Source organism: Drosophila nasuta, chromosome X (assembly GCF_023558535.2).
Source record: "Drosophila nasuta strain 15112-1781.00 chromosome X, ASM2355853v1, whole genome shotgun sequence".
In the NCBI taxonomy this organism is placed as follows: domain Eukaryota; kingdom Metazoa; phylum Arthropoda; class Insecta; order Diptera; family Drosophilidae; genus Drosophila; species Drosophila nasuta.
In genome coordinates, this window is record NC_083459.1 from 16,096,789 (window position 1) to 16,122,595 (window position 25,807).

Below are 25,807 nucleotides of genomic sequence, written 5' to 3' on the forward strand. Positions count from 1 at the left end.
ATCTGCAGGTGCATTTCCTGCATAGTCATGAGGCCTTAGTTGTTGCTTATCTCATACGATTTCTTGAATTTCTACAAATGCGAAAGTCCACAATTGTCAGAGTGAGAGAGGCGCGAGAATGATTCATTTTCACGTATGTGTGAAGCAATAGTGTATTTATGTCGCGTTCGACAAGTGTGAATGGCAATAGATAAGGCCGCAGATTGAGATAAGACATCGAACTGAGACGCAAAAAAAAACATTGCATACTTTTGTGCGCAGTGGAAAATTTCACTTGCCAAGCGCAACTTATGAATTAAGTGCGAATTCAGGTAAGCCAAAAAACAAATGCCTTATAACTTTACTTTATTATTTTCAATTTATTTAATTTTATATAAATTTATTTGTATTATTAAATTTAGTCAAAAATCGACATGCCTTGCCATATGCTCATTGCAGGGTACAAAACAATAATCAAACCGCTCAAGTATGCCGCATATAGCTAGTGTGTAGCATGTGTTTATAGAGTCATCATCAACCAGCGACAACTACATACGATGGGAAAATACGTAATTGCTTCTTGAAGTTGATAAATGTGAGTTTTGGCGTATTTTGACTTATGGCACTTGTTTTGTGAGTATTTCCTATGCTTAAACTAGTTGTTCTAGATTTTCAGATAATACGGTCTAATAATATGCGTATCACATATCCCCTCCAAATAAAATGCAATTCTCAGAAGTAGGTAAAAAAAAAAAGAAAATTATTTATTTTACAAATCGATCGAGTATGTGTGTATAGCTTAATATAATTTGTATGCATAGCTTTAAGACTATCTTAAATCTAAATAAATAGTTGAAAAAAAAATGTAAACAAAATATTTTAATCACTAACTAAATCTTGTCTTTTGTAGTCTGCTGCTGCTGCTCGGGATCCTGTACATCCGTATCGGGATCCTCCAGCATGCGCTGCTCCTCGGTGAACGAACTGAGAAGAAGCACATCACCCAAATGCAGCCACACATGTTCGACAGCCGAACGCAACTCTGGTGCATACTTCCAGGCATTGCGATCCTCAATCAAATCGGTGTCGATGTTATACTTATTGTCCGGCTCGCGATAATGATGCATTTGGGCCAAATCAGTGGGCAATGTGCGTGCACCGCAACCGCCTTTCATCGATCTGAGCGCAAAGTGATTGTGCAACGCCTCCGAATAGCGTGTGTCGTGAAAGCACTTCGTCGCGTATCCGGGCTTCGAATAATTGCGAAATCGCATCGTATGCTGCAGCACATACAGCTCATCGGCCTCAAGTTGCTCGTGATTGCGCACCTCGGGCACCACCTTGGTGAAGTAGCCATTGATGAAGCAATAGCTATTATGTCCGTTCGCACATTTCATTTTCGTTATCGGTATATCGTTATCCAGTATGTCTTGCCAGGTGCGCATAGCGCCCTGCGGCATAATCACCTCATCGATGTCCACATTGACCATAAAGTCATGCTTATACATGTTGCGATAGAAGCAATCGTTGTAAGCTATCAACTCATTCAGCCGCTTGGCCAGCATGCGACGATGGATGAAGAGATGATGATAATGCCGCAGCCTTGGCATCCCATTCGCCATCGTAAGCTGCTGCATCTCGAGGTAGCCGGTACGCTGATAATAGTCGAGCACACGCTGCACAGCCGGATGTACATCATACATATACGCATAGATCTTGGTGGCGCCCATTAAACGATGCAGCTCAAACCATTCGATTATTCGCTCCGATAGATCAGCATACGGAAAATCGAAACCCTTCAAACAGACGCCAAAACTAAACGGACGACTCGGAACGGATGTCTCATTCGTTGTGCCAGGACGTGCTGTAAGATTGGCCGAATTTTCGTAGTGAATGCGCAACGAGTTGGTGGCATATTCACAACTGCTGCTCGATAGGGAGACAGTGCGTGGAATACTGCGACCCAACGGGGGCGGCAGAGCATCGGGTACGGGACAGCTCAGCAAATGTGGGTAATTGTAATTATTGCGTGAGCCCCAAGATTTGTACCATGTGCTCATAAACTCGGTGACGTTGACCATAATCGGATGCGTATAATTCTCATACCACAGCTGACATTGTGTGGGTGGGAATTTAGCATCGATTTGATTGGCTGTCGCCAGCACACGGACAATGCCGCGACCCTTAACTCCCTTCCGCAAATCAAGGTAAGCGGCAAACATGCGAAATGTGACATTGGCATTGTTAAAGGTCTGCCAATAGGTGTTGTGCAGCTGCAGATCCAGCGGATCGGGATAAATCGAACAATTTTGGCCGAGGCTATAATTCTGTGGCTTGGCATGATGATACCAAAAACTATAGTCGACCTCAGGCAGTTCGTATTCCAGCTGCTCGACCATCTCCTCATCGACGGGCTCCTCCACAGTTTGATTGGGCGGCGGCGTCGCCTTGCTTACGGGTGGCAAACTGCGTTCGAGGGCTTTGAGTATGCGATTCTGATTGAGTGATTCGCGTTGTCGCAGCTGAAACTCGCGTCGGGATTGCTGCAGTTCCTGCTGCTCCAATTGCCGCAGATCGAGATCCGTGTTGTGCAGCGAATTGAGCAGCAGCAAGAACGCAAACATTATCAGTAACGCCAGTAGCGCTAGCTTGACGAAGCTACCTCTGCTTCTCGTTGACATTGCGACCGAACTAATCGCTTCCATCGTGCCGCTAGGAACCAAAAAGAGTCGAGATCCCAAAACACCTTATCTACATACAGGTGCAGGTGTGTGCAGACTCGTATGTGTGTGTATGTGTGTGTGTGTGGGTGGGCTATGACAATGTTGGCATGAAGCATTTCCCGCTTTTGTGTATGGCCCGAATTATTATCAGTCTTTGGTATTGTTGTTGCCATTCGTTAGTTGGCTAATTAGACTGTTCGACCAGAAATCGCTTACACTCGAAAAAATTATGGAATTCAATTTATGGGTCACCAAAATAAAGGCGAACAAATTTGTTATATTGATAAATACATTTTCGAAGTAGATTTTAAATATTGAATATACTTTTATTTTAATTAGCTACGTCAAAATGTTAGCACAAAATAAATTCGGTGTATTCACAGCTTTTGTAATTTCCCTAACTTTGTTTGCGTGACGTTGATTCAGAGGGTACCGAACGAATTTAACGTCAGAGAATTTTGTACAACATTGCAAAGAACGCTCTAACAATATTGGGCGTTGCGATATTCCCGAACACTTGAGCAAACAAAAAAAAAAAAACACAAATAAAAGTATTCGAATTGTTTATGAAGAACTACTTTACTAGAATGACTATGACTTATTGAATTATTTTATTCAGGTTTACTAAGCACAGCGCAAGCTGTTTAAATTGCATTAAAAAATTACGAATATTACGAATGCTTTTCACTTATTTTGTAGTGGAATATTTCCAAGTGTAGTCAGCACAATGGATATGCCAATCATCACAAAACAAAAATGAGCATAAAGTAGGCGTCAAATTAAGGTTTCTTCCGTTGCGCGTCACGGACCCTATATATAAAAACAAACTATATTGTGCTTAGAATACCTTTTATTCATTGTCATTATCTATCGAGCAGTCTTCTCTCTACTCTACTCTCGGGATTTCTTATTTATAGCTTATCTTTGACTTATTTCCGACCACACGCATATCAATATTGCATATAAATAAAATTGTTAATAACAAGAGTTTTGGCCAAAACAATATACATACGTATTTATAGGGATTATTTGTTATCTATAGTAGTAGACAATCCAACGTTTTATCACATGTAATTCTTTAGGGATTAGCTGTTATTGTTCATCAAAGTTATTACTACAATAATTTGATGTGCGGGTTTTTTGTTGCTCTACTTTTCTTATCACTGCCCATTATGTAGATCATCAATAAGCTTCATAAACCTAATAACTAAGAATAATTGAAGCTAAGAATTAGTTACAATTGTCACTTGAGAGCAGTGCAAGTAAAGCAAATACTTTGTTTTCCCGTTGAACAATAGATATTAGTTGCATTCCTCACAAGGCTTTGCTTTTAAAAATGTACTAAGAACGCGTTCCTCTTTTTTATTATTTACTTTGCAGGCGATAGCTACGACCATTGAAGTATTTTCTTCGCATTTGTTGTCGGATTGTTGTCACAATCGATAGACTGACATGTTTTTCCCAAATACAATTGCCATTAGTCTTTGAGTAGTAATCGTTGAAATCAATTATCACCATGTACATATCAATATGCGGAGCTAGTTGTGGGTAACGATTATGCTTGCCTGATAAGCGCTTAATAAGCCAAATGGCTATACAATCTATTGATAAGAGAGCATGACTCATAAAATAAAAGCTTTATCGGTTCATCTCAGTCTGACCTTTTTTTTATGTATAATTAAAGTGTCACTCCCATAGCAAAATGTTTTTTAAAACATAATCTCAGCAAAAATGACTTCCGAAAACTATAAAACCAGCATTTGGGTTGGGCAAGTGCCCAGAGAATATTTCCCACGAGTGACAAGTACATAAAAATGACAGAAAAGACATGAAAGGGTATATTGATTATAGTCTAACTGTATAGTCTAACTATAAAAGTATGATATTATGTAATAATATATTTACATATGTCGGAATCTATATACATAGTTGCTTTGGTTCAAAATTTGATAAATAATGTACTTTATGGTATCTTTTGAATGAATTGGTATATCTATAATACCACACATAGCATCTGGTATATTTTAGTATATTTTCTGTATATTAACTTGGTATATCTTGGCAATAATATCAAATAAATCCTTTTTTATATTTTTGTATTTTTTTAATTATGATAATTTGCTATATCCTGAGAATAATACCGAAATTATTTATTGAAATTGTGTACTTCCTAAAATTGAAAATGTGCAGTAATAATATGGCAACGATTTAACAAACTGTTTAATTTCAAATTAAACTATGGAGCATGGTCAAATCTCTTTCTAATGTTATGCAAGCAAAAATATGACTTTAATTCGAGTAAAGTACTCTATAAATATTTATTTATTTTTTTAAAAAACTGTATAATTTAAAGTCAGTTTACAGAGCATCACCAAGTCATTGCTGCATTTTTACTTTCTCCTTGTTTGTCGCATTTTGTATTATTATAACTTTACGCTGCCCTATTTTTGCAAGTAATTTAAAAATAATTTAACGTTGTTGCCGTCGCTCCTTCTGCTGTGGAGTTGGATTCAGGTTCGGGTTCGGGTTTGAGTTGGAATTGGGATTGGGATTGGGATTGGGATGCGTGCTTGAAGTTTGAGTTTGAGCGCTTTGTCAGGTCCGAAGTTTGCTTTATTGACATTGTCACCAAGGCTTGTGACAATGAGCCCCGCACACCTGCAGGACAACCACGGAAATGGCGACGAGGAAGAAGAAGACGTGAAGGACGCCAACGAGAGGATAATAAAATTGTGAAACAACTTTTTTAATGAGAAACATTTTTTGCACATTGCGCTGCCAGCTGCTGGATGGGGTTGGGCAAGTATTTTCCTGCTGCTGCTGCTGCTGCTGCTGATGATGATGATGTTGCCACTCCTGCTGTTGTTGTTGCTGCTACTGCTACTGCCACAAGCATCCATGGCCAAGCTGGGGTCAGGATAAGTAAGGTATATGCGTAAACTTAACTTAACTTTGGAATGATGCGGTAATCGCTTGAGCACCCATAAACATACTTATTTTGCATATTAAATAATTTATTATTAGAGTGCCAAGGATGTGAGAAAGAGCAAACAACATAAAATACTTGTATATACTTCAAATTTCCAACTTATAACGAAAGAGAGATAATAGAATACCGACGCGTCGAGTTTTCAGTGCCAATCGCCTATCATATTTAATTATTTTTTTGATATGACCGCATTATGATGAGCCACAAATGTTAACAAAGTAAAAACTTGCAACAACTGCTGCTGCCTCGCTAGCTGTTATCTATTTATTTGAAATATATGGTAGTTAAACAATCAATTTTTAGTTTCTAAGCTACCGAGCTAAGGTAGATAAAGAAACAAGAAAACCAATTGGCTGTCAAAATTCATTAGAAATTACTTTAATAAACAATTTCGAGATTCCATTTAGTGAATGGAAAATTTTTACGTAAAATTAATTGAGTAGCGTATTTGTGTAGTAACGCACATAAATAGATAATACTTATATTATTGACGATTCCCATTTTATAAGCTACTAATCAGTGAAAAAGTTCGCACTTGTTGCAGCGCCTCAATCGATTTAAGAGCCATGCAAACTAAGTAACAATTTTAAGTTTTCTAGTGGATAAAGTTTTGTATTTTTCTTCTTTTTTTTTCTCTCGTTTAATGCCAGACGATTGACGTGGCAATTGCTGCTCGGTTTTTTGAGTGAAGCTTATGGGCAACAGTCGGAGGTACAATTAACTATGAAAATTTTACGCCGCACTGCAAAACTGCAAACTTTTTGCCTTAATTGCCCAGAAAAGTAACACAAATGAAACGCATCGACGCTTAATTACTTTTGCTAAATGGCACGGACGTTGCCGTCGACTGCGTTAGGTAAACAGTTGTGCGCAGTGCGGGGGAGTGGGGAGGGGGGGAGCAGAAGCAGAAGCAGAAGTGTGTTGCATGCTACTTTTGCTGCTGACTACTGTCTGGCCAGAGAGTCTGAGGGCGAACTTTGCTTTTGCTTTTACTGCATGCGGGCGGGCTGGCGAGCAGAAGAAGCATAAAAGGTAGCCAAGAGTTTTGGGTTGGAGTTCTGTGGCACGCTTTGAATTTGCAGCATGGCAATTTACTGCATTCACTTCATAGCCATAGCCATAGACATTGCATTGCATTGCATTGGCTAAGCCATCGTCGTCGTCGTCGTCGTCGCCGTCTCTTTATACACTTCTGCCTAGTGAATGCCTCAAAGTCCACACACAAGAAATGCAGTGCAGCAAGCTCGTTTTTCATTCTATTTCATTTTTAAGCATCTGCTCTCACAATAGTTTTCATTTAAATACGCTGTAAATTGCATTTTTGTTGCATCATTTCGCAGCAAGCTTCAGTAGTGGCACAATTATTAAAAAATGTATAAAATAAATGCTGTTCGATGAGCTACTTATGTGCTTTAATATTATATTGATAATGCCTTGATAAAATAATGCAGTTAACATTTATTCTCGTTTATTACCAATGCATGCAATTCAGAATTTCCTGAGCTGTCAACTTGAATAATTTAAAAAAAAGAAGCACTCATTGAGACACTTTAATGACACTTGCATAAAATTGAATACAAATGTGAAATGTAAATAATAAGATTATCAAAGAATTATAAGAAATACTTGAACTGTAGATAAAATAAATGTAAATTAGTGCGGTAATATAGCAAATAAATATGCCGTAAAAATACTAAAAATATACCTAATGGTATTTTATGTATATTGTAGTAGTAATACATTCAAAATATACCAGATTGTTGAGGTTTTTGCCTCTCAAAAATATTTCTTTAATAACTTCTACAATGTTTATCCGATCGCACCACATAAAGAAACCATAAAGACTACATTTTAAATTGTTTAAAAAAGAAAAACATTCGTTACCACAAATAAATAATAATTCCTGCGCAAAATTGAATACAATTTAATAACGTAACTAATAAGCTCAAGAATGATATTCAAAGTATTCTGAGCACAGTTAAGTGCGGCATCTAACGATGATTTGAAGCTAGAGAAGATAAGAGAGCATAGTAAGTGCATCGGTAATTCGGTGTTGAAATTATGACAAGTGAGTTGTGAGTTCTTTCTCTGTTTGGACTCGAGACTGATTGCTGCCAACCAGCAGCAGCAGCAACTGCATATGGGAGAGAGAAAGAGAGCTGCCCCAGCACGATTTGACTTTTGTCGACGTCACAATTTGAGAAGTTTTGCTTGCCAGTCAACCAGGCAGTGAGGCAGTGTTAGCTGTTGGCTGTTGGCTGTTGCCTGTTAGCTGGCAAACTTCAACCGAAAAACTTGTCTGCCACTTGGGTGCAAGTTTTTGATTAAAAGCCTGCCTGGAAAATGCGCCATGCACGCAGTGCGGCAAACTTTTCTGCCACACTCTCGCAGCCAGCAAAAATTGTTAATTGAATGCATTTTCGGGGTGCGCAATGTTTGCCTTTTACTGAAATGAGGTGCCCCATCTACAGCTACAGCTACAGCTACATCTGCTGCTTCTTTTCGTAACTCGTAACTCGTAAATCAGTGCACTCAAATGAACACTGCCAGTTGCACCTATGTAACTTTTTATCGATCCGGTAAGAGTCTTACTCTCCCTACACATATTCATATTCATTCACTAATTGTTGAGTTGAAACTCTAATGAATAAATGATAATATTCTTATGTCTATCGATTTGCTATTCGCATTAAGCGCATTAAGCATAGTTGCTGAATAGTTTTTGCCCCCATTTGTACATCTGTTTATATTCACATTGGTCCTGCAGGCATTTATCATTCATAAAGGGATTTGTTATTGGCTAGAACAGAGAAAAGTTCAAAATCAGCTGCCTGTTGCAAGTTGCACTTAGCATGCTTCAGCTATTGTGAATGTATGTGTGATGAATGGGAAACCTTAAAGGTCGGCACTAAGCCTCACAAAAGCCATTCATGCTGCAACTGATAGCAGGGCAAGCTGCCAAACTGGGCGTGGCACCTTTTGCACTTGAATGAAGTGCAAGCCAAAGAAGTAAAAAGCCCGAAAATAAAAGCAAAGCCAGCTGCAGATTTTGCAATACATATATTCTATAGTAAAAGCCGAAGCTAACGAGATTTGATGAATTGCAAGTCTCTGTGAATGGAAAACTGCAAGGAAAACTGTGCGTGAACAGCGCGGAGAACGTCCAAGCCCAAGCCCAAGCCCAAACTCAAGCCAAATCCCTTAAGGAAAAAACCCATTAAGTGGTTTTACTCAGCGAACAAAAAAAAAGTAAAATAAAAAATAAGTGGGAGTCGCAGTGCACAACAACACAAGTAACAACAAGTTGACATAAAAGGCGTTCGGAAGCAGCCAGAGCCAAAGCCAGAGCCAGAGCCAAAGCCAAACTCCATTCCACTTCACTATTCGATAGACAGACAGATAAATGTATAGATAAGTTGTAGATGGGCAAAATAAGCACGTGGAGTTGAGGCACAAAGGACATCTTGACGAATTACTTGCCAGCTGTGTAACCTCTGCTGGACTGCTGTCCAGCTGTTGTGCAAGTTGCACGCTGTGGACTATGGAGTGACTGACTGCAAGGAAATTTAATTTGACCAACATTTTCATGCTGTTGATGAGGATTTATGACTGCCTTCCTGTCTGCCAGGTGCAGCAGGATATGCTCGGTGAGTTATTGTAAAAGTTAAAGCACTTGGCAAAGGGTTAAAGCAACACTTTTATTTTATTCCATAAGCACTTGGATGATAAAGTGCGGCAAGGAAAAGCGCAGTGAAAAAGATGCTTAATGAAATGCGGAGCAGCGGAAGAGTAAGTTTTGCAATAAAATAAATTCTTGAAATTGAATAAAGTTAAAAGAAAAACTACTGTATATATTTATTTATTATTTTTATTATTTCTTTACTCTTTACAATAATACAATACATATATTTTATGGCTACTATTCAAACATGATCATGAAAACTCCATAGGGCAGCGAGTTAGCTTAAGACTTAATAAATATGTATATCACCATATGGTGTTATTTAAGCCTCTTAAAAACTCAGGACAACGCAGATAAGATCATAAAAATAATAAATATAATAAGGTTATTTAATAAAATATAATAATTTTGAACTGCATTAGTTTCATATACTAAAATATAAAAAAATTATAATAATGCTAAAAAAAATATATATTTCGCCTTCTCTATCTACTTTTGTATTTAGAATTATATTAGTATATTTTGCAAATTAAAATAATTCTAATAATAAGCTATAAAGAAGAATGTAGACTAAAAATAAAATAATAAAACTTTTAATCAAGCTGCATAAACAGAATCTTAAAAATCTTCTCCAATAAATAAATTAAAGTAAAATCAAATATGTGTAATGAAATCCTACTACCTATAGGGTATTTATCTATTAATTTACAATTTAAAAGTAGAGTATCAAATATATTGTGGCTACTTCCATATCTTTACAATAACACTGTAGTTTTATATAATAAACAAAATATTTAAAAATAATCGTTATAATTTATTATAACAACTGAGTTCTAATAAAGAAAACATATTTTAGATTATAAACAGTACAATAAAACTGGAATCTCAATCGCATATGGTAAATCATATGCGAAAGTCCTCTACTAAAATATTGATGGATTGCTATACGATTGTTATTACATCACTTCCAAGCAAAAAAATGCCACGTCTTGTGTTGGTACATTTATAACGCCTTGGAATTGACCAGCTTTTGCCAATAAAAAATGAAAGTAAACAGGCGACTAATCCAACTGTGACGGAGTCACATCAATGGAAATGCTTCGAGAAAAGTCAGGAAAGCGAAATTAAATGAAATGAAATAGTGTTGCCTTGATTTCAAAGCCAGTTTTGAATGCCACATCCGAGTAGTTGTGTTTATTTTTAGTACACTCCAAATTCAAATTGAAAAACTACGATGCACGGCTGACACTTGGCACCGCACAAAGATTGACAGAGAGAGGCAGAGGTAGACAGAGACAGAGACAGAGGCGGAGAGGGAGAACGTGTGGGAGTCATAAAGGAAGATAAAAGAATAAGAATGGAAGGACTATCGATGTCAGCCCTGAGCATGGCCATTCTCCTACACTCGGTCATGGGCGTCTCATACTATTTTCTGCTCGCCCGCTGCTCGCCGGCTCCTTTGCTAGGCAGCTGGCTGTTTGTGGCATGCATCGGTGCTGTGCTGCAAGCGGTGCACATATTTCCGCAATGGTGTCGCAATTGCTCGATCCTCTTCCGCCTGGCCATGGAGACGCTAATCTGCTGCCTAACACTCGATTTGATGCTCACGAAATTGTGGTGCCGCATTGAATCGTTGTGCCATTGTGCCATCATTGGCATCTTGCAGCTGCTGGTCACCGACGATCACACCTTTGCCGCCTGCGAATATTGGCTCTTGGGTCTTATCACCAGCGTCATTGGCTGCTGTCTCCTCTGGCTAACACTTTGGGCCACCGCATTGCCCAGCAAACTTCATCTGGGCTACAGCAATTGGCAGCGCAGCGTTAAACGATCAATGCATCATAATCTTTGCCACTTGGCTTTTGGCACAACCGATCTGCAGAGCAGTCGGCCAGTGCAATGTGAGGAGAGCCAAGAAAGCTTTGTCAGCTGAGTGCGAGCAGCTTAACAAATTCGTAGACAATCTCAATCACATTTCAAGCACTCTCATCTGACTTCAATTGACAACAATTTGGCTATGCACCTCTTTCCAATTTTCCCTTCAAGTTGGACATTGCTGCTAAGACAAAATTTTACCATATTCCTATACATGATGAGTTCTTAAATTATTGATTTATAAATACAATTTTTACCGAGTTAAATACATTTCTGTTGTTTTGTTTTTGTTAAAATGAAAAGGTACAGTGTATATTCAGTCTGAAGAACTCGTTGAAGTATTGGTTGAAAATAAAGAAAAGGAAAGAGGACAATGTTTTTCATTATAAATAAATAACGCTTAAATTAAACTCATGAGCTATTTTTTATTAATAAAATAATCTTCAACTCTTAGTGAGAAATAATGAAATCGAAAAAAACTCGGGATAAATTGCAGGTGCTAAAAAAAGACAGACGGCAATAATTGCAATGAAAAAAAATGCATTATATATTTTTATATGTTTTATATAATTATTCACATTTAAATTTCACTTCAAAAATAATAAAAAGCTTGTCATTTACAATATATAATAATTTTCGACCCTTCCCATCAACAATAAAAAGATGAGATTTTACTAAAATCTATTGAAATTGGAAAAGAATTATATTGAATTTCTGCATGAATTTTTAAATCTATTTGCCGTCAATATTAAAATTTCTCATAAATTTGTTTTTGCGATTCCTCAGATATTTTTATAATAGAACAATTTTCGTAATAAACACAAATCGAAAAACATAAATGAAATCGAATTTAACTATTAATATTGCAACTATTATTAATATATGTATATATTATTTAAAAACACTGACCTTACCTTTTGTTGTTTGTTTCTTAGTATGAAGAAAAATGTTGCTAAAATCTTTTTGAATTATATACCGATTATATTGTTTTCCAATAATGAATTTAACTCAATATCTTATCTATTTTATTGTTATGAGATAAATCCATTACAAATTTTATTCCCACTAATTTAATAGGATATTTACCTCGTATGCACGATTTTTAGCCCAGATAAGAATTGTAAATTGTCGCCACGATAACTAAATCAATGTGTGCGACGACCTTGCTGTTGGTTTTTCTTCAACGTCAAACGGCAAAACAGCAAATAAAGCAAATTGGAAAAGCATATTTGTTGCTGCAAAAGCAGACAAAACAGAAGGAAAGAAAGACAGAAAGACAGACATACAGAAAAAAAACCCGTTTAACCGTATCATGGCCATGTGGCAATGCGGAAGACATCCGCGGCACAAGCGTCTAATTGTGGGACGAGGCGGAGTTGCCTCCCCATTTGTTTTGGCATGTTTCGGAAGACGGAACCAAAAAGCCGCCAACAAGTCCGTAAGGTGGCCTTCACACAAAAGATACCCTGGAAAATGCCACCAAACTTTGCGGCTGTCGAGTGAACGAACGAATTGAGAGTGCGATTCTGCAATTAAGTAGAGTAATATAATAATTATGCCTTTGCCTATGAAATTCGCAGCTTAATGCGCATGTTTAGCATACACAGCAGATAGGGTATTTAATATAACAACTAGTTAGCTAATGAGTTAGTTACCTCTGAGTAACGCAGAGTGGTAAACTTGAACTTGAAACATGTCTAAAATGAATGATGATGCACATGCAACAATGTGCACAGAATGTGCAACGTTGCAAATGCTTTTGATTTCCACGTCAAGGCCAACAAAGCAAAATACGAGTATAAACAAAAACCACTAAAAAGCGACACGCAAAGGCGCATTGTTGTTGAAACATTTGTAAGTAAGTAGCTAACAGCTTCGCCTGCAACTTGTGGCATGCTTTGGTTTAACTGCTTTTAATGGCAATTGAGGAAAATTGCTGCCTGCAGCTGCCCGCACAGCAATCCTCTTGCTTGGCAACTTGCAGCTCTCCTGGTTGACTGGCTGCTGGCTGCTGCCTGGTTGGCTCCGCTTGGTCAAGTGGTATAAAAGCCGCTAAGCTGGCATCAATGACGTTAATCAAACCGCGTCGCTTGACAATCGCAGCTCGCTGCAGCAAAAAAGTGCAAGTGCTTTTCGCCAATCACAACAAATCGAAACGAACCGAAACAACAATCACAACAAGATATTAGTTATAAACAAACGCCCCAAGAAAACAAAGCAAAGGTGAAGCATTCAGTGTTGTTTATTTATTTTTTACATTTTTTTTTTTGTTATTTTATTATTGTTATTTTTTTTTTGGGAAAACAGTGTTTGCGCCTAAACATAAGCATAATTGTTATAAAACTACAAATTAAAAAACCAAAAATACAAATACAATAATAACAACAACAACTACAACAACAACAAGAGAGCGCAACAAGTGAAAGTGAACTTCAGTCCAAAATATTGTGTTGTCCATTCATGGAATTTTTGGTGGTTATGCTTACACACATTGTTGTTGTTACTTTTATTTTCACGTATTTAAGCCAATCTTCGCACAGAACATGGCAGCCAACACATCAGGGCTTGGCCCCAAAATGAATGAAACCCAAAGACGAAATTAACACTCAAAAACAAAACCAAACCCAAAAAAAAAAAAAAAAATGTAAAACACAAACGAATACGAAACGAAACCAAAAAGTTCGCTTAAACTTACAGCTCAGTTATATCTTTTATTTTTTGGGGGCAGGGCAAAGGTTGAGCTCGTGTGCCAAAAATTAAACTTGAAATAGTTTACCTTACTTAACTAGTTGTCTTATATAAGTTTTAATTAAGCCAAGCAAACGGCCAGACTTGAACAATTCATTCATTTTATCCAATCGATGTAACCTTTGTACTAGTTACCGAGATGGAAAAGTATGTTACTTTAATTTGTTTGATTTTTGTTAATAGTGATAGGAGGATTAAAGTCAATATATTTACTACAAATTGGTTCATAAAATTAATGCAAAATTTGTAGCAAAAAGTTTCAGCACAAGAGCAAAAAATGTGATTATAAAATGAATGCTAGTTTAAAATAAAATGTAGTATTTATAAATGCAACAAATTGTATTAATTTTATATTACAATTTTAAGTTTACTATCAATCCTTATTCTTTTTAATACACCCGCTTTAATCTCCATACTTTGTTGCAGATGCTGTGCCAAAGCCATAGTATGCTTCTGCTGGCCCAACTGCTGCTGCTGCCCATGCTGCACGCTCTTCCCGTCTCCAGTCCCGAGATTGCCAACAAATCAAACAAGTCACCGAACAGTGTGCTCACTCAGCAGCAGACACAACAGCTGAAAACGAGCAGCTCTGGCGGTCAGGACGCGCATCTCAATTCGTTGAGTGCCTTTGCCAGCAGCTACGACAGCCTCGCCTCGGCTCAGCCAACGGCTGAGATTGGATTCAAGCCCTCGTACAAAATGCCCGAAATGGAGACGAACTTCACGCCCATGCAGGGCAGCGATGCCACTGCCACTTTGGCCAACATGCCCAGCACACCGATGCTGATGCAGTATTTGCCAGCCCAGACACTCCAGGATGGCAGTGGCACAGTGCAGTATCTGCAGTTGATACCCACACGTCCCATCATTGTGCCCATCAGTCCGTTTCTAACGGCAGCCGCAGCCGCACAAGCCAATAATGGTGGCGTTCAACCGCCGCCGCCACAACTCACCCCGAATTTGGGGGCGACACCCGACTTTGCCACACGCGGTTCGGCTGTGCAGCTGAGCGCTTTGCCCGCCAACACCGGAGTCACTGGATTGCACTATGCCGCGGCCGGGCTGCAGGGCTATGCGAATGCCATCAGTCCATCAGTGGCTGGGTACCGCAGCAGCTATCGTATTAATCGCGAAACGAAGGACAAACACTTTCCGCCCACGTTCAGTCTCAATATGAACGAGTATCTGCCATCGGGGGCGGGGGGTCATGATGCGGTCACAGCGGGAGCAGCATCGCATCCTCATACCCATCTCTATATCCGAGCCAGGCCATAATGTTATCATATGATTGTTGTCATCGTCCAACTTCAAAGCACTCCAAAGCCAAGTTTGTTGTTTAAGTCTTTTGTTTTTTTTTTCTGCTCCCCTTAGCACTTAAGAAGCATAATTGTCATATTATTGAATGGCCAAGAATAAATTATAGACCTTAAAAGCCAGAGAGTGCTCAACTCGTAAATACCCTATAATCATTGTTATATATTTTACATTACATTCATTTTGTAAACTTGTTAAAAGAATAAATGTGTAAATCATAAATGCATCATTCTTATATAAATGTTTGCTCTCATTTTTTCTGTGCTCATCTAAATATTTACCTGACAACACGTTAATTGTGGGGTATAATTGTTACAGCGCGTACTACGCATCTATTACAAAACCAACAAATTGGTCAAGAAAGGCAAATAAACAAAACAAAGAAGTAAACAAAACACGGAACAAGGTCGTCGCAAGATATCACGACGCCCGCCTCACAGAATGCATTTCCATTGTTTGAGGGCGTTTCTCAGTTTTTTGGTTTTTATTTTCCTTAGTTTTTTTTGTGAAAGTAAACACAGAAATTTCACGTCGTTCCGTTCCGGAACAGTCGTGGGTAATAGTTAGGCTTACTTTACGCATATGTGTCAGTCAAAATAACGAAAAAAAAAGAGCGAAGCCAAGACATTACGTTGGCAACCTTGAAGTTGCGTCAGTCTGTGCATCAGTTAGGCAGCAGTTAGTCGGCCAATTGGCCACTCGCCCAGAGCTAAAAGCATTTTGGAGCCAGACGCAATCGTGTACGAGTATTCCATATTCATCCATCTAATTGTCACATTTTGACAAATTCATTTGGCATTACAAGAGCTTTCATTACCACTCCATCTTGCACTCAACTAAGCATATTCAAAAGCTTCTTTCACTTGTAACATTATGTGGAGCAAATGCCACGGGGCGTTTCAAATGCCATAATCCAACACACAGATACTCTACAAAATGTCAAATTCGTTACGAAATGGAAAAATTATTGACTTGCTCTTGAATTTCTTTATGATCTGAGATGCCATTGACATTTATTTTTATTATATCTCAATTATTTTACATAACCTGTGATGTATGTATTACTAAAATTATTAATGTAACTATTTAGGAATATAATAAAAAATTTAAAGCTATATAAAGGTACTTGCTACCATTAGCCGTAATTAAAATTTGAATAACAATAAGATCAATTTCTTTTCTACAATTATGTAAATAAGTTTAATTATTTTGAAATTATTTCAGTAAATGCCAGCTTGATATTTTTATTTAATATTTTTCACAAATGAATCTGAAGTTTTAGAAATAAATTTTATTATTCACAAAAGTTCAATAATATTAATAATTGTTATGTTGAAAGTATTCAATTTTCGCTTCATACTTATAATGGACAATCTACAAGTTTGAACTGTAAATTCCATTTTAAAATATTTATATTTATAATTGATCACAAATAAATGTGCAATTTATGTAAATATAAATTTAAATATTCAAAATTGTAATGCTCAATACTCTGAATATAATTTACAAATTCCTCATCCATCACTATCATATTTTTACTGACATGCATCAACTTGTCTGTCACTTGTAATATGCCCAAACACGCATTGAGTGCGGCACAAAATCGATGAGCATTACATGCCACATCGATGTACATATTGCCACAATTAACTTTCGAGCTCGAATGGCGATGATGACGCCCCGTGGCGTGCCCAGCATTTGATGCACCGTCTTGTGGGGGGCCCCAAAAACTCTAAAAATGGGAAAACTCGATGGTTTGTGGATGGGTCTGATTAGGCGAGAGAGCAACTTTTGACTGGCCGACGAAGTTGAAGTTGGCTCCAGGGCGGAAGTGAACGGTTGGTGCTATCTTTGCCTCTTTTTTTGAGTGGCAGGGGCAACAACAACAACAGTAACAACTGTACTCGTATGTAGTTCAATTAATGGTCATGTTTCTGGGATGCTTTCAATGCTTGTCGCAAGTGTGTTTGCGGTGCTGCTGCTGATGATGGGGGGGCTGAGGCCGCCCATGGCTGAAGTTGTTATAACACTTTTAAATGCGTAAATTAGCTTTGATGATTGTTGTGCTCTCGTTGTTGTTGCTGTTGTTTTGTTGGGCGGTATTTGAATTTGAAATGAATTCAATTTGAATATCCACAAGCTGTTTGCTATTTACTTTCCATTTCAATTAATTGCGCGCACTTGGCGCTTTCAGTTGGTGCTTTTGTTTTGGTTTTTGTTTTGGTTTTTTCGCTTCACTTTTCTGGGCGCTTCAACTCGGCTAAAATCCTTCAACGCCGCGTCGCTGTTTCGCAGCTCATCTGCATTACTACACCCAGCCCAGACAACAGCGCACTCAACAATTTGAGCAGTCAACAATCAAACCAAGTTTTCTGCCTCTCATTCTCCGTCTCTTTTTTTTGCTAGCTTGCCACTCACTCACTCTCTTATAGCCAACAATGCGTCCACTCTTGTTGGGCCGCTGCAGAACTGCACGCTGTTGGCTGTTGGCTGTTGCTGATGCTATTGCTTTTAGCTTTTGGCTGTTGGTTGTTGGTTGTTACTTTTGCTGTTGGCCAAGTCGTCGCCTCTTGCTTTGGTATAAAACGCACAGTTCACTCAACGCTCTGTCGCAGTCGCAATTGCCAGTTGCTCGCTTTCGAATTCGATTTTCGGTTTCGTTTTAATATTTTTTTGTATTATTACCGCTATTTTTTTGTTTTGTTTAAAGGAACAAGTGTTGATAAAGCAACAAGTGTATTACAATTTTTTGCGGTGTTATTCATTTAAACAACACACAAAGTGCAAACAAATTAAAATGGTGCGTTTATAATCGTGTAATATCACTCTGAATGCTGTTGACTTCTAGCCTTGGATTACAACTTAAAGGAATTATTTAATATTCAAATTTTGTGATATATTTTAGGAAGGAAAACCCAGTGAGAGTTGTGATTTTTTTATCCAAAATCTATTTAAATAACGTGAAAGGATAAAGAACAATTTTTTATATATAATTTATTAAAATATATATTTATTGATTGAACATTTTGGGACCAGCTATTTTACGTTGATTTAGCCCATTTTAGAGATCACAAATAGTACGGAAATAAGTATGAAGGCTGAAGTAGAACATCTTGAGGTGTTAAATTATTCATTAATTTTGTTCTCGCTAATGATAATTCTATATAATTACTTCTTTATGTTTCATTATTAATTCTAAATAATTACTTCTTGTATTCGATGAGTACTAATTAAAATACAATTAATTTGTGTTGAACTCAATTACCAAAAGCTTTTTAACATCCTCAGTTTAATGATCTTCAGTCCTTCTTGACTATATTATATACCTAAAGCAATATTGTTTTTTTTTTATTGAGCAATATTATTATAATTTACATTTTCAATAACTAAATACTATGTCTATTTAGCTAATAACCATCTTTTCTGAATTAGAATCTTATAAGTTCAATTCTTAATTACATTTCTAGCTAATATTCAAAGACTTTGTAATCCTCTTTGGCGTATTATAATTCAGTTGCCCTACTTCAAATTTCAATTAACATTTTCAAGCTCAATTTAAGTACTCCTTAAGAAGTTTGCCCAAAGTTCAAGTTGAAATGCCAAAAACACACAAGTTAACAACTAAATGCAATGGATGAGGTTGAATACACAATTTGAATGAAATTTGCAATTAGAGGTGCGATTTGTGAGCTACACTCAAGAACATTAATAGACAACTTAAGACAGAGACCGCCCAGTAGCTGGCTGACATCCACTGAATGCCATAGACAAGTCCATGATTGATTAGCGTTGCAGTTCTTTGAGTTTGCTTCTTACGTTGTTCGTTTTTTCAACGGATTACCAGCTTTTGTTGTTTGCGTCGAGAATTGCCAGAGGGGGGAAGGTGGGAGCAAAAGACAAAAGGTGTGCAAATTACGCACGTTAACGATGGCATTTGGCAGTTCATCAGTAGCATTAGAGGCAGCCAGCCATTAATCAAGCTGCATTTGCATTTAAAATTCACCACCAAGACTCTCTGTGCTGGTGGCTCAGCTCATGTGACCTGGCCGATCATTACCAGCTGCCTGCCGTGGCCAAAATAATTAGAGAGCAGCGCGCCAAACTGGCGCACGCATTCAAGATAATGATGACGCTCAACTTAATGCCTGATGCCAAATGTTGATGCTGTTGCTGATGCTGATGCTGTGGTTGCGCATGTCGCTGTTGTTGTTGGTTGCTGGTTGCTGGTTGCTGGTGTGCTGGTGTGATTGCGGTTTGCTGGCCCCGGGGCGTTTTGTGAATGCTGCCTCAGTTGCAAACCAAAAATTGCAACTAGTTTTTTATAGTTTCATAGATTGTTTTTCTGAGTACCATCGTTGAGCATTGCAATTTTCGGCCGCTTCAATTTTGAGACCGCATCTCGAATGCAGTGGGATGTTGCAATCTCTAGTTTAGCTGGAATTTGTTGCGTACACATACATAACATATACTATAGTATAGTTAATGCCGTGACAACTGGCCGTTAGTTTGGCTACATTTTTGGTCTGCATTTATGTTTTAGAAAGGATGCCAGCCAGCTTATCAGCCGCCGTTCTGCGCGTCACTTGGCCTTGTGCCGATTCCCACTTCCAGCTTCTGCAACCAACTTCTTTCTGCACCTACACTCAAAGCGGTTCAATTTGCATTTGCTTCGCCGGTGTTGCCACGCTTGACTGGCCAGAGCTGCAGACAAACCCAAAAAATTCACCTTCAGCCAAATAAAAACTCAATTAAACGCATCACTAAGCGCGAGTGGGCGTGGCAACCGGCCGCATTTAGCGAAAGGCAGCAAGTTGAGCGAAAACCTTTCACCGCCACCAAAAAAAAAAAATTACTTTGACTTTAACTTCGCCGTCGACGTCGTCGTCGTCGTCGTCGTCGTGTGGTGAATGCCCTTCTAATGGAGACCAACTAATGTATCAAGTGCAACTCCTTTCGCACATGTGTTAAAACCCGCTACCAACAACGAAGAAGAAGGCGAAAATAACTTTGTACCTATAGGAAATGTATGTAACAAGCAGAATGAGTCATCTCCCATCTTTTACGTTATAGTGTATAGTATACACTGTATACACATATTCTTAATCAGCGTCAACAGCTAAGATGTCCGTCTATATTTTACAGTCGGCTCTTAATTGTTTTGATCGACAATCTGAAATATTTCCTACTCTATGGTATATTTTAAAAGTAGTACAAAGAGTGAAAATTCTAATATATACCGAAAGCTATAATATATCGATGTACCAAATATGACTATTTTTCACACTATGGTAAATTTTTATACCCGCTACCCATAGGGTAGAAGGGTATTATAACTTTGTGCCGGCAGGAAATATATGTAACAAGTAGAAGGAGGCATCTCCGACCCTATAAAGTATATATATTCTTGATCAGCGTCAACACCCGAGACGATCTAGCCATTTCCGTCTGTCCGTCTGTATGTCTGTGTGTCTGTCCGTCCGTCCGTATGAAACACTGGATCTCAGAGACTGTAAGAGATAAAGCTATAATTTTTTTTCGACAGCATTTGTTATGTTTGCACGCAGATCAAGTTTGTTTCAAATTTTTGCCACGCCCACTTCCGCCCCCACAAATCAAAAAAATCGAATAACAAGCGTAATTTTAAAGCTAGAGTTACGAATTTTGGTATATTACTATAGTAGTTATGATTCCTGAAAATTTGGTTGCGATCCGATAAAAGTTATGGAAGTTATTAAAGAAATACTTTTGTATGGGCAAAAACGCCTACTTACTAGGGCTCTTAGTTGCTTTGACCGATAAACTGGTCCATTGTGCCGTCTATGGTATATTTTGAATGGTGTACTATATCGAAATACCAAACATACCATTTGGTATATTTTTAGTATTTTTTTAGTATTTTCGGTATATTTTGAAAATAATACCGCAATTTTTTGCCTTTACCAAAAATGGGTAGCGGGTATCTCACAGTCGAGCACACTCGACTGTAACTTTCTTACTTGTTAAAAGTGAGTGAGTACAAATACTAATTGTACTGAAAGCCATATTTAGTACATTGATAATATATCAAATATATCGAAAATATACCAAAACGTATATTTGTACTATCATTTTTATAATATACCATCGAGTACAGAATATTTGTATTTGGTGTATCTATAACATACCACATATATATATATGGTGCATTTTAGTATTTTTCGTATCTCTGATATTCGCGAGAAATACAACGATGTTTTGCTTTTTTTTGAAATGCATAGCAGGTATCTCAGAGTTGAACACACTCGACTGTTGCTTTCTCACTTGTGTATTTTCTTTATCATTCATTTACAGCAACTATATCTGCTCTGGGCACTGCTCGCAGTGCTGCCAGCCGCACGCGCCGTGTTGTCGCCTTCGCGAGCCTATGACGATGAGAATACATCGTTGCAACTGAGTCTGGAGGATTTGGAACGCGAGCAGGAGCAACAACAGCAACAGCAACAACTACAGCTACAGCAGCCGCATCCCTTCGATCTCAATCGTCCGCCACTGCTGCCCAACCACTACGAGTGGCATCCCAGTGTGGCAGCCAGCGTGCCACCCAGCTATGTGCATGATGCCGCCCAACTGGAGCAAGCCGAGCGCTTGCGGCAATTGCATTTGCAACATCAACAGCTCAGCGCTGGCTACGCGCTGCCCTCTCACCTGCCGGACAGTCTGCTACTGCTTGGTGGCCCCAATGGCAACGTCGTGTAAGTATGCAACGTTTCGCCACTAAAAGCTGCAGCGAAAACTAAAGCTTTTAGTGTGCGCAAAAACCAGTTTGTAGCTCAACTTTTAGTGCGTCTTCAAACCAAACAAAACTAAAGTTTAATGCGCTGTGTTGCAGATCTTGTTGCTACAACACTCATTTTGCTTCAGAGTTTACACATTTATATAATTATAAACTAAAACATTTATTTCAATTTATTTCCTAACAAAACTTTAGCGAATACCCTTTTATGTGTATTATATGTTCGAAATCAAAAGCTTTACCACAATAATTAGGCAAGAGTGAGCAATTAAATTTAGCTCTTGAGTTCTGAATATTTGACAAACTGACAAATGCTCATTTATTTCTAAAATGAGATTTTTACTCGAAGATTATACAAACTGTGTTCAAGTTGCATAAAGGCATACAAATCATTAATTATTAATCTCAATTTTACAAATGTTTACAAATATTATCGAGTCGACTTTTATGCGATTTGCGGTTTGAAGTTTCAACTTCAAAATGGTCAGCTCTTGAATAACGCTTATTTTGATGTTGAAACGTTAAGTAGCGTTCTTACTATAATCAATTTATGAACTTTGATTACAATTACGTTATATCATAATTAAATGCTATGTACTCATAACACGTGACAAATAAAAACGTGTCTGTTAGTAGACTCAAAACTAGACAGCTTCGATAAATGTTATTATCTTAGTTTTTATTTTGTTTTAACATGAAACATTATGTTATACGTATAATCCGAATATTAGATGAAACATTATTTTATACTTAAAATATGAATATTAGATGAATATGAAGTGGGCGCTTAAAACTGAAAGCCAATATGATGCACATAACTTGCAGATGCCAGTTTATTAAAAGAATCATTAAAACACTAAAACAATTTCGGCGTCACCTTAACAAACCAGGTAACATTGAAATAATGGACTTCCGCATAAAACTCCATAGACAACTTATAATATCCATAAGGTAGGAAATCGGGAAACCCGTTGGCAGAAAAAGAACATTTTTCTAATATGTACGTTCTTCCCTCTATTGGTAGCTTGTTAGTTTTCGGAATATTTGCGCAGTTCTCCAAATTCGAACTCACATAGACATTATAATATTTATCCAAAAAGGCTTGGGTTAATTTTTGTTTTGGTATCTGGTAAGGGCTTTGGAAATATTCATTGGTTCGACCCCTTGGACTATAAAACATAAGAAATTCAAACTGCATTCATAATCAATTATTAATGTTAAAGCGATTGAAATAATTAAGCACTAGCTCACCGTCGTATCCTCATTGATCTCGTAATTAACCTCGACTGTTGCCGAAAATACCGAATTACCTAATGAGATCCAATTCAAATGTACGTCTCTGACCTTCACTATATCCTCATCGGATGAGTAGTAAGTTCCCGAAATAATTTCAAAGTCCCATGTTCTCCGTGATAATACGCAGACGACACTGTTGTGCAGCAACAACAAAGGTAACCAGAGGCTCAATCGCAGCATTATTCATATATAAAGTTTCACGCGCTGACTAAAGTTGTATCTTAACGCATCAAGTGCTTATATAGTCAATGTTTTAAGCGTGATAACATCGAATTTCGTTGTGACAACAATATCTATCAATATCTGAGCACTCCAACATTTCCGTTGTAATTTTAAATAGCGTGACAGATATTAGAGCACTCGATGGGAAGAAACGTATATTAGGCAAATAATCCAAAAAGATTTGTACCCGATTATGACATCGGCCTAATGCACGTTTTTAAATAAATATAATTAAATAATACGTTTTTTAATACAATAACATTTTATTCACAAGCCTTATAGGCATTAATAACTCCATAGTATTTCGATACATTTATTATGAAGTCACTTGTGGTAGGTAATGTCAAGTAACAAAAAACCTTCACTGAACCATACACTAGCTGTAATTTTATGTAAGCATATTGCATTTAAAATAATATTGATTAAGCTCGTACTATAAAAGAAAATACAAAATTAGAAGCAACCGATTTATCTCTTTTTTAATACTTTTGCTCTTCTATATTAAAATGTATTTGAAATCAATCTAATAAACGATTCTATAATTTATTGCATTTTACCTTAGATTTCCTAAGCAATGCTATAGCCTGATTGTTTAGATTTTTATTGAATTTAAACAGAGTGCATTTAATATTTGTTAAGTGAGTTTCGGAATAATAATTATTCGAAACAAAAATTAAATTTGAAGACTCTGGTTAGAATAATTGAATTAATTAGCCCACAAAACATTTAAAAATAATCATTAATAAGAGTAGCATGTTGACTATTAAAATGCAGTACATATTGTTGTTTATTACAATTGAAGTCATTATTTTCAAATTAGTCACCAATATTTTTGGGATGCTTACATTACGTATACGTACTTTGCATCAATATGCTTAGCTTTGCACATATTACGTATACGTACATATTAATATTGAATAATTTTACACCTCAAATAATTCTAATAAAAAAGTTAGGAATTTTGATAAGGTGAACACATATTAATCATGCCCAAGTATAAATTAGATTTTAGCAACATTTATACACCAATAAAAATCATCACTTCAGAGTGCGGACATCAAGATTGAATTACGTTTATCGTTCAACTGTTGGCAGGCAAATTGTTGTGAGTATCGTTCATTTGTCAATTGAATTGGCGAATTGGCTGCAAAATGGGTGCAAATTGCAAGTCCAAAGTAGGCCCTTAAAGACATTTAGGTCTGGTTGCGGTCTAATTCCGCGCACTTAATGCCAGCTTAATTGCTGTTGCTGATAGATATGTGCAGTGGACCCGCTGATGGGGGATGTATTGTGTGGGTGGGTGTTGAAACGCCAGTTTCACTCACGACTATTGCCGCCGTTGGCTTCCGACAAATGGCAGCAATGATTGCCATAATAAATCGCTGAGATTAGATAAGAGCAGCTCGTTAAATGCCATTAAACTGACACTCCCTCTCTCTCTCTCTCTCTCTCTCTCTCTCTCTCTAGCTTGCCCACGCCAGCGACAACACCAACAGCGGCAACAACAACGACGACGGCAGCAGCAATAAAGTCGGGAACGCGACTGCTTCAACCCATTGTTCCCTTTGATCTGGACCTGCAGCTTCAGTTGAATGGCGTGCAGTATCTAAATGACAATGCCCTGCCACGCCCACTGCCCAGACTAGTGCCACGTCCACTGCGACCACCGTACACCCACGTGCAGCAGCAGCAGCAGCAGCAGCAGCAACCCCTACGATCCACATACAATCCACCTCCCAGTCAATTATCACCAATTCCCCCCCAATCAAAGCAATTTGCCTACGCTCCGCTGCCACAGCGCAATTATGCAACAGCTCCACGGATCCCATTGCCCTATCCACCCAGCTTTATAAGCATCACAACGCGTCGACCAGGCGCAACTGGCTACAGCTCAGGCTATGCGAAGCCCTTCAGACCCTCGCAGCCAGATCCAACGCCCGATCTGTTTGCTGGTCGTGAATCGAAATCGCTGCTGGACTCCTATATACCCAGCTGGGAGGTTCTCCGGCTACTGCAGCAGCATCAGCATCAGCATCAGCAATCGCGTCCAGTGCAGCGGCATACACTCGCCTATGCTGTGCCCAGCATGCGACTCTTCAAGCGCAACTCCAAGGGAGTGGAAGGAGCGCCTGAGGGACGTCGCATTGTAAAGAAATCTCTGCCCAGCAACGGCGATGCAACGAAAATTACCAAATTTACTTAGTTCG

General features: G+C 38.0%; 4 protein-coding genes across 4 annotated transcripts; 3 read left to right on the forward strand and 1 right to left on the reverse strand.

Annotated features, from left to right (window-relative positions):
* Window positions 1-842: 842 nt before the first annotated feature.
* LOC132796256 (uncharacterized) lies at window positions 843-2,656 on the reverse strand. Its single transcript, XM_060807352.1, has one exon. It carries the CDS (start codon window positions 2,601-2,603, stop codon window positions 870-872), a length of 1,734 nt encoding a protein of 577 aa, XP_060663335.1. The 5' UTR covers window positions 2,604-2,656; the 3' UTR covers window positions 843-869.
* Window positions 2,657-10,526: 7,870 nt separating this feature from the next.
* On the forward strand, window positions 10,527-11,516 carry LOC132795868 (uncharacterized). Its single transcript, XM_060806797.1, has one exon. The coding sequence runs from the start codon at window positions 10,731-10,733 to the stop codon at window positions 11,304-11,306; it is 576 nt and encodes a 191-aa protein (XP_060662780.1). The 5' UTR covers window positions 10,527-10,730; the 3' UTR covers window positions 11,307-11,516.
* A 1,805-nt stretch (window positions 11,517-13,321) lies between these two features.
* LOC132796279 (uncharacterized) lies at window positions 13,322-15,523 on the forward strand. Its single transcript, XM_060807388.1, has 2 exons — window positions 13,322-13,471; window positions 14,423-15,523. The coding sequence occupies exon 2, from the start codon at window positions 14,423-14,425 to the stop codon at window positions 15,269-15,271; it is 849 nt and encodes a 282-aa protein (XP_060663371.1). The 5' UTR covers window positions 13,322-13,471; the 3' UTR covers window positions 15,272-15,523.
* Window positions 15,524-17,854: 2,331 nt separating this feature from the next.
* Window positions 17,855-25,807, forward strand: LOC132795985 (mediator of RNA polymerase II transcription subunit 15). Its single transcript, XM_060806973.1, has 3 exons — window positions 17,855-18,110; window positions 21,641-22,041; window positions 25,068-25,807. Exons 1-3 carry the CDS (start codon window positions 18,108-18,110, stop codon window positions 25,801-25,803), a joined length of 1,140 nt encoding a protein of 379 aa, XP_060662956.1. The 5' UTR covers window positions 17,855-18,107; the 3' UTR covers window positions 25,804-25,807.